The sequence below is a fragment of the Pezoporus occidentalis genome, unplaced genomic scaffold (genome assembly GCF_034315485.1).
Source record: "Pezoporus occidentalis ecotype Australia unplaced genomic scaffold, CSIRO_AGI_Poc_V1 ctg172, whole genome shotgun sequence".
Classification (NCBI taxonomy): domain Eukaryota; kingdom Metazoa; phylum Chordata; class Aves; order Psittaciformes; family Psittacidae; genus Pezoporus; species Pezoporus occidentalis.
Window position 1 is genome coordinate 911,579 of NW_026913554.1, and position 12,868 is coordinate 924,446.

General features: G+C 40.6%; 1 protein-coding gene across 6 annotated transcripts in view; it reads right to left on the reverse strand.

The window, feature by feature from the left end:
* Positions 1-565: 565 nt before the first annotated feature.
* Positions 566-12,868, reverse strand: part of RIMKLB (ribosomal modification protein rimK like family member B) — a 47,136-nt gene continuing 34,833 nt past the window's right edge. For all 6 annotated transcript variants that reach the window (XM_062614088.1, XM_062614085.1, XM_062614087.1 and 3 more), the window contains 4 exons: positions 10,087-10,317; positions 7,592-7,678; positions 4,470-4,673; positions 566-3,082 (listed from right to left, as the gene is read on the reverse strand). In XM_062614088.1, the coding sequence (XP_062470072.1) occupies positions 2,619-3,082; positions 4,470-4,673; positions 7,592-7,678; positions 10,087-10,317 (986 nt within the window). In that variant the 3' untranslated portion in view covers positions 566-2,618. The remainder of the gene's footprint in view (positions 3,083-4,469; positions 4,674-7,591; positions 7,679-10,086; positions 10,318-12,868) is intronic.

Sequence of the window (12,868 nt, forward strand, 5' to 3'; positions counted from 1 at the left end):
ACTCACTGCTGTTACTACACACATGCTCAATGCATGCCACAGCTGAAAAGGACTGACCCTATCAGCCTTGCGAGGAGTGCAGTCACCTATACATAAACCGAAAAAAAACACAAAACAAATGGAAAAAAAAAAAAAAAACAAACATAACCAAAAACTCCCAACACCACACCACCACCCAAATTCTCCTTAGATAAACAAGCAAAGGTAGAAGAGCCTCTGGAAGAGACACTTTAGTGCTCAGTGACTAGAAAATTCTATTTCTCTCATGTTTTGTGGTTCTGCAACTCTTCATGGAAGTCAAGAGACCTTTACACTCTGCAGGTATAACTTGTGTGCTTGAAGGCTCGGGAAGATTTTATAATACCTTTACTGCTGAAGCTCCTTTTGGTGCTGGACCACCTGGTCCATTCTCCTGCTTAACACCAACAGTCAACCTTTCACTTGATTTTAATAATAATATTTAATTCTACAAAAAAAAAAGCCATTTTATTACATTCCTTTTAAAATAAAATTAAAAAAATAACAAACCAAACTGTACAAAGAAGCATGATCAAACCTCCATAAAGCAGGTTAATACTGTTCTGTTTATTGCCTCTTGAAGACTCTCTGCATAGTGTCCGTGAATAGTGTTTAAGGTCCAAGTGAAGATAAAACAGCAGAGCAGCAGAGAGGTGAGGAAGGGCCACAGAGGTGGTCAGTGCAGAGCCTCAGAGGGTACATGGGACATGCTCCATTAAAGTATCCAGAAAATAGCAGCATTGCACACACACAACCCCCCTCCAAACCAACCCTATTTTCACAAGATTATTCTTCAATTGTAAACATTTTACCTTTTTTTTTCTTTCTTTTTGTTTTTTGTTTTTCTTAAAAAGAGGCTTATTTTTTATATATATATATCTATAGTTCCAGGCCTTTATGAACCCAGAGAATGAGAAAGGAATGAAAAGGGAGGAGGAAAAAGAGGAAAAGGAGGAAGATAGGGATTGAAAATGGACTCAGTATCTGTTTTGGTTATCTGTTTTCCAAAACAGCTCAAGGCTAAGGAGAAAATGCACAGCCAGAAGGACTAAGGAAAATCAGGCAGCCTGGAAAAAAACTAGGAGCTAAACAGCCAAAACCCGAAAGAAAAGAGAAGCCAAAAAAGAAAAAGCAAAGCAAATGCACACACACAAACACACAGAAGTGTGTGTACTCACACCACACATGGAAGGGCTCAGGATCAATTTGTGGACCTAGGTTATATTTTTATTTTTTTTTTTAAATTCTGGCTGAGCAATTTTTTTTATAATTTTTTTATATACTTTTTTTCACTTTTTAGTTTTTAAACCTGCTGCACATTTCCCAAAGCTAAAGAATTGGGTATTTCTCCCCAGTTATACTCTTTGGATTTCTGCCAACATCAGCTTTTATGTTCAGTGGGGAAAAAGCAAGCCTGGTTAAGTACTGTATGAACTGCAGCTTTATTCTAAAGTACCTCAAGATGTCTATCACTTTTAACCACCTTTTACCTCCTCCACACCTTACCATGTTCCCCCCTCTCAGTGTTTTCTTAACAAATAGTCTGCAGTGTTTTTACTTTGGCCACTGTTAAAGATGCAGGCATAGAGAAGGGAGTGTTGGACTAGCATGTATTAAAGAAAACGGAACAGTAACATTGCAGATCTCTCTCCAAAAGACTAAAACACTAACAAATACAAGTCGATGCACGTTTGCTTTAAACTAGCGTAATTCTTTTTCACATTGGATTAGACATCATTTTGTATACCAAACATTACAGTGCTGTTTATCTCCTCCAATCATGCAAAGATAGTTAAAACGTGCCACTTGCGCCGCAACTAGAGTATGACCAATTCTCCTACATACCCTCCAAAATCAGGATTTGAAATGACAAAAAAAAAAAAAATAGAATCTGTCTTGGAAAACTTTATAAAGAAATATAGACACAAAGCTGCCAATTAATACCAAGAAAGGTACAAATTACAAATTTCTACAGAAAGCTCACATTAAAGTCAGCTGACGCTTCTCTCAGCCTCATCATCTGAAAGGCCAAATCCTGCAAGGTCACAAAGTGACAATTTTCAAAGGATCCTGAACTTACAGCTCCCATCTACTAAAGTAGGAACAGGAGGTGTCCAGGGACTTTGAAATACCTGGTATTTGACACCTTCAACTCAAATAGAGAATCTGAGGCACTTGGCCACTTACAGGATCAAGCCTTGCAAAGGCAGAAGAGACTTGACTGGTGCAAGAATTCACAGAAGTTTCTAGAGAGCTGCCAGACAGCTTTCTGAAAATCTTTAAGTGTGAATCATGCTTCCAATGTTTGCCTGTGAATACGTCTGGGACCAAAGCAGCATCCAAATAAAATTCCCACTTAAGTTGTGAACTGAGCATCTTCACTAGAAAACTAATACTGAACAATGAACAAAATTTTATGTTCTGCAAAACAGTGGAGGCAGCAAGCACAACACACGTGCCTTTTACTCTTGCTCTCTTGCTTGACACCCCCCTCTCCTTTCCTCACTCCTCTGAGCTTCTCTGATAAACAGCATTGCAAGTTGGTTTAAAAATAAAATGTACAAGAGAGAGTTCTGTTGGTCAGCTATTTACATGTGGCATCACTCCACAAGAAGTTTGATCTCATTGGCTAATAGCTGGTTCATGTTGAACAGAGCCCCCGGGAGCTTGGTGAGCAACTCTCTCTCCGTGGTCTCAGGGTCACTGTCGACAGAGCTGGAGCTAGCACTCATATTGTCGACAGCGGCACTAGCTGGAGGGCCCAGCTCTGGCTCGCTAGTCTCGCTTGCCGTGGACACCACAGAGAGCAAGGACATACGCCGCGTCAAGCGGCCGGGGGTAAGGAGAGAAGCGGCATAGTCCGCTATGATACCAGCTACATCTAGATTACAAGCCTTGTCAAAGGCAATGAAACCTACATTTGCATTGGCCTCGCAGACGTAGAATGAACCGTCGTCCTTCATCAGCAGGTCAATGCCACATACGTCCATCCCCAGGATGTTCGACACTTGGACCGCCAACTGTTTGCCTTGTTCGCTCAGTGAGCACATCATCCCTACGCCACCTGCAAGAAGCGAAAAGCATTTGCTGTCTGTAGTCTGGTCACAGGTGACTGACATCCTTCTCAACCGGGTAGTGCTTTTTGGCTGTAAGCATACTGCTCATGACTCAGAAAGCAACCTCCTATGCACAGTGACTACTAATGAATTTGAAAACACTGCACGATTTCAAAAGACAAGGGCAGGTCAAAATGACAACTCGTTGAAGAGTTAAGTGCAGACTTTTTAGTCAAGAAAGATATCATACCTTTTTATAATCCTGGGATATTAAAAAGATGACCTAACAAACCACCTTTGTTCCTTCTACATACGTATTTTTAAATTATCACAAGACATCTTTCAGGTAAATTAAACAACTGTTCCTGATAAGACTACACCTCTAACAGATATAACTGAGGGGACAGGGTAAAGACATTACCATCTGCTCATGTCCCTCTTAGCTTGCTATCATACGTCTGTGTCTCTAAAGCAAGAATTGGGGAACATTTGTATCTGAAGCTCAGCTGGCCCACTCCACAGTCCATCATCTAAGTATTAACCAACTCAGACTTTACCTATCACAACACTTACATTTAAAAAACAAAAACGAAGGGGAAAAAAAAATTACAAAACACCAAACTAAAAAAAAAACACTTAGCAGAAAAATTGTTAGGCTTTATTTCCTCAGCATCAGGTATTAACTATATGTCTCAGGCATTTCGGGCATTCTCACCAAAACTGTACTACACATGAACACATTTCATGCCATCCCTGATCAGGTTCAGTACAATTTCAGCCAGGCAACCTTCCTTCCTCCTTCCACCCTCAGAAAACCCCCTGCACTGCACCCAAAACTATGCAGAAACTCAGTTCTGTATATGCTACGATCAATGTAGTAACCCTCCTCTTCCTCCCAGGGCACGGTCTTTACTAAAAAAGATTGCAGGGGGAAGCCTGAAAGACTTAAGGATGCATAGCAGCTGCAAAATGCAATCCAACTGTTTACTGTGCTCAGCACTTTCTTCCCTTAACACTCTCCTCTACCTTCTTACCAACTGGCTGTCTCCTCCACCTCCCTCAGTCTCAACTTCTACCTTCCTTGTTTTTCTGTTCCTCTTAAAAGGATGAAATGAATGATAACATGGCATTAGCATGACACTGCCACTACTACAGCAGTTGCTCTGCTTGTGTCCCTAGAACTTTCTCCTCCTTTTCATCCATTCTATCCAATACTTTGGGCAGAGATTGCCTCTCCTTCTGTGTTTGCTCAACACGTGTCTCACTTATTCCTCACTCCATTGTTTCCTCTGTAAACCCTCAACAGCAAGCACGATTAATACAAAAGAAAATGTGCAGCTTATTTCAGCTGGATTGAAAAATTGTGATCAAAACTATGAACGATGCTTTTCCTACCAAGTGAGCAGTTACTCTGCATCCTCCCATCTGTTGAGCAGCGGAGCATGGTGCCCACCACACGGCCTCCTACTACGATGACACGCACATCCTTGCCATGGGACTCTTTCACGTATTTTTGAAATAAGTAAGGGGCATCGTGACGGATCAAGTGGCTTAAGTCCGCCAAATGGTGCTTGTCTCGCGCCAGGAATACAGCTTTACCTGTATGAAGAAAAGAACATTGGAAGATTGGAAGAAGCTACTGGTTTGAGCTGCACCAAAGACCAATATGCTGCCCATTCTCACATGCCCCATCTGTAGCTTATACACATTTACAAATTCTTCTGTGGACACCAGGGTTCCACTGCTTCACTGCTTCTAAGAGTTCAGGGACTGACAGAACTGAGGAGCCACACAGGAGAGGGAGAAGAGAGGAGAAGAGAGAAAAAGCAGAGGAAAGCACTTTAGACACAAAAAGTGGTCTTGCAATTTCTTACTCGTTTTGGTACAGGTCCTTAATGAGAGAAAAAAAGGAAGAAATACTTAAAGAGCAGCAGACATGTAATTAATAAGACAGTTTCATTCATCCAAAAGGACTATATCTGCAGCTTACAGCTTCAACACACAGCAACCAATGACATGAAACTTAACCACCAGGCAGCTAAGAACTCTGAAGCTGCTAGCATGACACTGCAGAACCAGCTGCTTGTTAGAAGCTGCTGCTTGTTAGAATGAGGCTTTTCAGTGGAACAACTGCATTCAGAGGAAAACAAGACTGCAGAGTACCCAAAATAATTTAGCAAAAGATTACACAAGATATAAAATTAATGGAATATATTACGGTAAAAACAAAAAAAAACCAACAAAAACAACAAAAAACGCAACAAAACAAAAAAAACCTCTGCAGAATTCACCAGCTTTTCTGCAAGCAAGCATCTCAAGGACCTGGTTTTTTTTTAACCTAAACCATAATTTCATTCCTCTTCATTTCTACAGCACACTGAAGATTTCTTTGTTCTTTCTCAATTTTACTAATACTGATGGAAAGTCACCCCTGAAACAGGCTCTACAGCTTCCCATCTCATTTCTAGTCTCACAGCATGGCATGCCTTTCTCTCTGAAGTTACATTTCCCAGCTCCTCTTCCCCTTTTTTAAGGACACTTCCATGTGTCATATTACATGTTTTCCAAAAGGCTGCCCATCTTTTTTTTGTGGCAGAATTGTAACTCAGCTATGCCACAACATTAGCAGAGTACAAAAATCAATTGAGAAACTGCCTATCTTAAGATACCAGAAATGCAGCAAGAGCAGAACTAGGAGAAATAACATGTAAAGAAGAATTCCACCAAGCGCTCCAAAACCCAAGTGCAACAGCCACTGCTTTGTCTGGATTTAAGGACTGCCTAACACAGAACACCGCTTGATGAACATGGAATTTCTTAACCCAAACGCTGTATCAGAATGTAGGCTTCAAAATCATTACAAGAAAGCTTCTCCCATTCCCAACTTAGCTCTCCTGCATTTAATGATCCTACTGTATTCCTAAAATGGGATAGGATGAATAATGCCTTATAGGGGAACTATTCACTTCTTAGGAATTATGCAGCATTACGACATCTCGGTAAAACCAAGACTGGTACATTTGCTGTAGCAGCCAACTGGACCAACTATAAGAAAATGGACCTAGAATACAATGACTTTTATTCACTGGCCAGTACCTAGGACCATGTTTGCCCATTTTGTTTGGTTTTTTTTTTTTTAATACAATTTGCAAACGGCTGCTCTTCAGTTAATCTTAAAATGCTTCCCCGGCTCTCTTCATGTGAAAGGATATGTGATGTGCATAAATTTACATTAAGATGCCTGGAATTTAAAGTGCTCTAAAGTAAAACTCGTAAACAGAGATTTATATGAATTCTACAAAAAAAAAAAAAAAAGCAGAAGAAATTCAATAGCTGCAAACTCTGTAATTATTTAATAGATCTTGGAGAAGAGGCAGTGTCAAGTCAAATCTGTCTTAGATACTCCACAATTGTAAAACTGAGCTTGCTGCAAAGTCAAACTCCAACGTGGCTTCATGGCTCTACAAGCACTTTAAAACTATATAATCAAGTATTACTGCCAATAGAAGCAGGTCTATCTTCCTGTCCCAGACTTTTGCTCTCACTCTTCCATTACATCAGCACAAGCATTTGTCCGAGTAAATGACAACTCACGTAAGGAATTAATCCCTGTAAATATAACCCATCTAGATTCATCCAATAACAGCTCCTGAATTCTAGTTACTACATGACAACAAAAGCACTCACGAGAGCAGAAGAGATGCACCAGAGCAAGAACGGAGTCTTACTGACAGACAGTAAGAAGGAACTGCCACCTTTTTCTTGCTTTTGTTTAAGGTAACTGCTGATTTAAACTTTGGTTTCTGTGTTTTTACTTTTAGTATTTATTAAATTGTTTTTAAAGTAAATTAAAAACAGTGCAACCTACTGTGCAAATAGCCTCTCAAATTGATTTTAAACACATTTTCCTTTAGTAGATCACTAACATTAAACAAAATTTATGTATTGTTTCATATTCACTACTTAAAATAAAAGACTAAGAACAGAAGAATTTAATCTGAACCTGCTGTTATTATCACCAGCACTGTTACACAAGATATTTTTTGGAATAAAAAGATCCATTTGGAACAAACAAACAATACATGGGATTTTATTTATATCAGAATCCTAATTATAGGCAACATAAAAAAACAGGTCAAATTAAGACTGACTGAACCAAGATTTCATTTCATTTCTTATGCCTATTTAGAAACATTCCTAAAATCCATGTAGGCTTTTATTTCCCTAAGGCCAGACCTCCCATTATTCTAGTTCAAAGCTTTCCTCACAGAAGTCACCAATGCACCATAATTTTGAAATCCCATCCCCCCACCTATTGCAAGACTCAGTTCTACTAAAACCGCTTCCCAGTGTTGCAGCCTACTGAGCATTCAGAGGCCAAAGTGTAGTAGAATTTAAATGTACCACAAAGAAGTCCAACGTCCAATAGAAGACTTAACTATCTTCACTTGACAAGACAAGATCTTAGAGTCCTCCTCAGAACACCATTTTCCCCCCAGCCCTGGCCTCACACCCACCTCGGTGACCCCGCGTGTTCTTCACCACCATAGGGAACTCCAGCACTTCCGCCTCATCAATCATTTTGGCAAAATTCTCATGACCACCTGGCAAAAAGAAAACCAACAACATTATGTGCCACCAATCTAGTATGGTCAAATAAGGGATATAATTGCCACACATTCCTCCCACCCTTACAGCTTAGAGAATGCAGAAAAAACCTATCAGTTAAGAGAAACTCAGTCATGAAGTATGATCAGACTTTGAAGGTGTTTGTGATCCACGGGATACGAACTCCTACGTCCTCTGAAAGGAAAGACAAGTTGACAAAGGCCTCCTGATCACAACCCCAAAAGGCTCACTCCAACATTTGAAATCTGAAGGTCCCAATTCTACCATCCTGATCCAGTTAATCCCTTTTACTTTATCAACTCACACCTTTTCAAATATCTACCAGGAAAACAGCACAGACATAACAACAGTAACAGCTCCATCCAAACTACTAACCAAGAAAGCAACAAGGAATATGAAGTCAAAGCATAATCCAGAAAACAGCAACAACCTAAATCTTGTCACTCCTCCATCTCCCTTTCCAAGGCTTAAGACTCTTGCATCTCATTCTCCCTACTTCCTGAAGTAGTACTTCCACCTTTTTATCTCACTGCATGTATAAGGACCTTTTAATGACCATTCTGATGATTATGGTTGATACTTGAAGGTTGAGTTCAGTTCAATTCACAAAAGGCTGAGCACAGTACAAGAAATACAAAAGAGAAAGTCAGCAAACAAAGGGATGAGAGTCCTCTAACAGAATGTGCAGTAAGTAAAGAACAGATGCCAAGCCAAGACACTGGTCACAAAGCCAGCAGCAGCCATCACTACCCGGTGCCATGGAATAACATGTCATTCAGCACATCCTGTTTTTCTTGGCAAAGCCAGCTCTCCCTGGGAATTTAATACCTGTGTTTAAAAAAAAGTAGTTGCCTTCCTGTCAAATTCCAGAGGCAGGCATTAAAAGAAGTGGTGGGAAGTTATGAACAGAGATGTTCTGCAACTACCCCATTGTTCATGGTCTCCCTGAAAAAACACTGAACACTTACTCCTTTCTCAAGGAGCCAGAGCAACTATATCCATAAAGAAAGGGTATGTTTCTTCTCAGATTTTTTTCACAGTAATTGATGGAAATTGTAATTCAGACTAACTGATAGAAACCCATGGTTTTGGTTTTGTCAAGTTTCTGTTTTTTGTCAAATTCCTATTACAAGTCTACTGGTGAAACCAGACAGAAGAAAATGAAGGCTGAGAGGTATCTTCAGTTCTTTAACATACTGTAAATAAAATCAGAAATAGCATAAGGGTAGCTCAGACTCATGGTTCCTCTAATATAGCACTCTGTCAGAAACCATACACTCCAGAAGCAGACACAAGAAACAAATAATTAACTGTTCTGGTGGCAAACAAGTCCCAAACAATTGTTGCAAGGTGAACATGAGGGCCTGTACTCTTTCTGTCCTTTCACGATAACCAAAATATTTGCAGATCTTTTTATTCGTACAGAAATTTAATCCCCTTTCAGATTTTACTGAAGTCTAGATCCTTACAGTATCCTATGACATGTAGCTCCCGAAGTTCTTATCTGTTATTTCAGACAACTGGAAAACAGTGCAAAGTGCTTTAGTAGTAACACCAAAGTTAGTTGCTTGGCAGGCTGAGGTACAGCTAAAGTACCCTTCCCAAAGCATCACATCTAATCAACAAAGCCAAAACCAGAATCTAAGTGTTACAACTTTAATTTGCTTTTCTGGTTATGGAATACTTGTTTGTGGAACTGTCCTGGGTTCAGCAGTAGCAGTCATTTTTCTCCTTCTTGGTAGCTGGTGCAGTGCAGTGTTTTGACTTTCGGCCTGGGAACAGAGCTGATAACAATGATGCTTTGGTTTGGCCAAGGACTTTGTGAGCCTCATGCTCTGCCAGGGAGGAGGGGAAGCCGGGAGGAAGCAGAGACAGGACACCTGACCCAAACTGACCAAAGAGGTATTCCATACCACAGCACGTCATGCCCAGGAGGTAACTGGGAGTTAGCCGGAAGGGCTGGGAGACTGCAGGGTTGGAGGAGGTATCGGTCGGTGCTTGGTCGGGCTGAGGGGGGACAAGTTATCGGTCGGCTGGTGCTGAGGTATTGTATTCTCTTCCCTTGTTATTTCCTTTATCATTGTTATTATTGGTGGTAGCAATAGTGATCTCTGTTATACCTTAGTTACTAAACTGTTCTTATCTCAACCTGTGGGAGTTGCAGTCTTTTCGATTCTCCTCTCTGTCCCTCTGGGAGTAGGGGGAGGGAAAGAAGGGGGGGGGGTGAGTGAACAAGTTGCCTGACTGGGTTTAAACCACGACAGGAACAAACCTCATGCAACTTAATTCTATGGATTTCCAAAACTTGACTCATACGTTCTGCACTTCAAAAGCATAAATTATGGTAGGCAACTATGTTACCCATTTGGTCCAAAAGCCTTACCGTATGAAAAAGTGTCTGGAAGAGGCACACCATGACCAGCAAGTTCTTGAAATGTCCAGAACTTGTTGACACAGTTGAGGATGGCCTGGGGACGATTCATCAATCGACAGCCCATCTTCTCTAGGTGGCGAAGGACTGTGATATCACTGTCACTCTGGACCCAAGGTGTTGGTACACGCACAACCACCACCTGTGGGTAAGCAGTAATGAGCTCGCCATTCACTCGGAGACCTAGAGAAGGAGGAGAAAAACATCCCGATCAACTACAAGGTCTTCGGGAGAAGGTAAACAGCCAAAAAAGTACTGCACTGTATGCGACCACAACAGATACCAGACATCAACAGTAAGCACTATAACAGCACAACTATCCCTAAAATGCATCTCATCAGTTGTGCTGTTTCACAAATGCCACTCTTAACCTAGGACTAGGCAAAGAACAGACTGTATTAGGGCACACAGTCTTAGGCTCCTTCCCAGGGTGAAAGACTTTTTTTATAGGTTGACACACCATCCTTTCTATAAATGTTAGCTACACACTAAGTTCATATCATCAGTATCCATAGCTCAGGAGGCTCTTGCCTCCATCATTTCATACCGTTCCCAGTCCCATCTTTATTGATCCCTTTATTTGTGGCATCACATTACACAACACACTGCCAAAGTAACAAAGGTTAGCGATGACCCTTAGGAAAAAAATAAAGCAAAGCAGTATATTTAACATTGATAATTTAAACAATCTGACTTATACTAAATAAGCACTTAGAAATAACCTTATCAGCTAACAGGATAACACCCTGTGACATCAATGTAGGAACTAGAAGGAAAGCAAGCTTTGCCACCAAGACCAATGCATTACTTAATCATGACCTATAGCTTTACAGACCATGTCTCTGAGAAAGGACCACTGAAAGACAGGCTGCAGGAATGAGAATACAATAGGATTGGATGGAAGGCATCAAGCTCAATGAAGAGAGTCTGGCACCTGAGGATGGGAAAAGACAAATAGGATTTGATATTCACTTTATCTACCTTACACTGAAAGTAAAACTTTCTGATTTCAAGTATAAAGTAAGACAGCTCACACTTCAGCACCTTAAGGGTTAAAAAAAAAGACAGGTGAGCTGAGAAATCACAGCACATCTGCCTTTCTGTGCCTATGAAAGCTGTAACTAGTCAGATCTAGCCAAAATTAATTACCCGATTAGCTCTATATTCCAAAGATGTTACTTTTCTAATACAGACTTAAATCTATTTAACCTGAAGGCACATATTGGCAGGCAATACATTTCGTTTCAAGGTGCATTAGAATTAATGAGGGGGCACGAAAGAAGGGAGGGTGTCCCTCTCTCTGTACTTCCCATTTTCTTTTCTTCTCCCCAGTCAGGACATACTTTAGAACCTTCCTTAAATATAATGAAGCAACCACGTAATTCCCAAAATGGAAGTGGAAATTGCTGTCCAGTACTCAAGACACGGAACCACACTCTGGGAGGGCCAAACCAGAGCCACATCCAAGACAAATCCCTTTTTCCAATCCCACTGCCATAACTGCACAGATAGGAGCAAACACAAGCAGCCGGGTGCTCTGGCTGCTCACCTCATTAGCACCAAGCACTGCCGCATTGCAGCTGACATGACTTGCGTGTTTAAGCAAGCTGGCTTCAGACACACACACCCCATTACATAGAGGCATTTCAAGCAAGATAGAAAGCAACACTGCTAAAAACCTAAACAGAATGTGAACATCAAGAAATGGACAACCATTTCCTTTCTCCAGAAAAGGGTACAGATTCAGAAAGAAATGGCTTTTAACTTAGTAGCCAGATTCTAGCTTATGCATGTATTTTCTCATTTAGATGCACACCCAGTTACTCCCACTTTTGCCACTGTAATTGCATGCATGTCCTGATCCACATGCAAGCTGTGTAGCAATCATTTTAAGGAGGACTAAATTTTCTATGGAAACCCAGAACTGCCATTGCGTCTGTGTTGTGAACCAAAACTACAGAGTTTTCCAATTTATAATCTCTCAGAGTCTATTCTGCTGTTTCACTTTAAAGTCACATCACATGCTGAAGTTTTATGCACAGAGCCTGAAAAAGAAAAACAGCATTTTGAGGATACGTGGAATTCACTCACCTGGAATTCTCCTGCATACCTGCATTAGACTTGACTACCAGACCAGTGTAAATTCTGCCAGGCCACAACTCCCCCTAGAGTGACTCTGGAAGTACGATGATGTTATCAACAGAACAATCTGAGCTTTTGTTCCAGATTCCATCATTTTCTCTGGTGTGAATTCTGTTCTTCCCAGAACAAAACAAAACATTCTCTCCCTTTACAGAAGACAGTTTACAAACAAAGACAAGAGCTACTCAATTAAATGTATAATTTGAATCGCTACTACTGCCATACACCATAAAAATTAGCTGCAGTCTCCCAGCAACACAGTGCTGCAAACAGAAGCAGCTTTATTACAGTAAAAAGGAGAGAGAGATTCTGCCATTTTACAACAAGCTTGCATTCAGCATTCCATTCAAGACCCAGCAGTTAACAACCAGGTTAATGGTCATTCTTTCATTTATTCACCCTGACATACAGAAAGCAGTTAACACAGAAGATCTTAATTCTTACAATTAATTTCTTTTCTGAAGAACCAACTTATGAATGCAAAGACGGAGAAGGGAATGTAACAGAGATATTACTAAAAGATTGGTTAAGGGGTAACCAAACTTCTTTTTAATCACAGAATCAACTTGGTTGCAAAAGACCTTTAAGATCA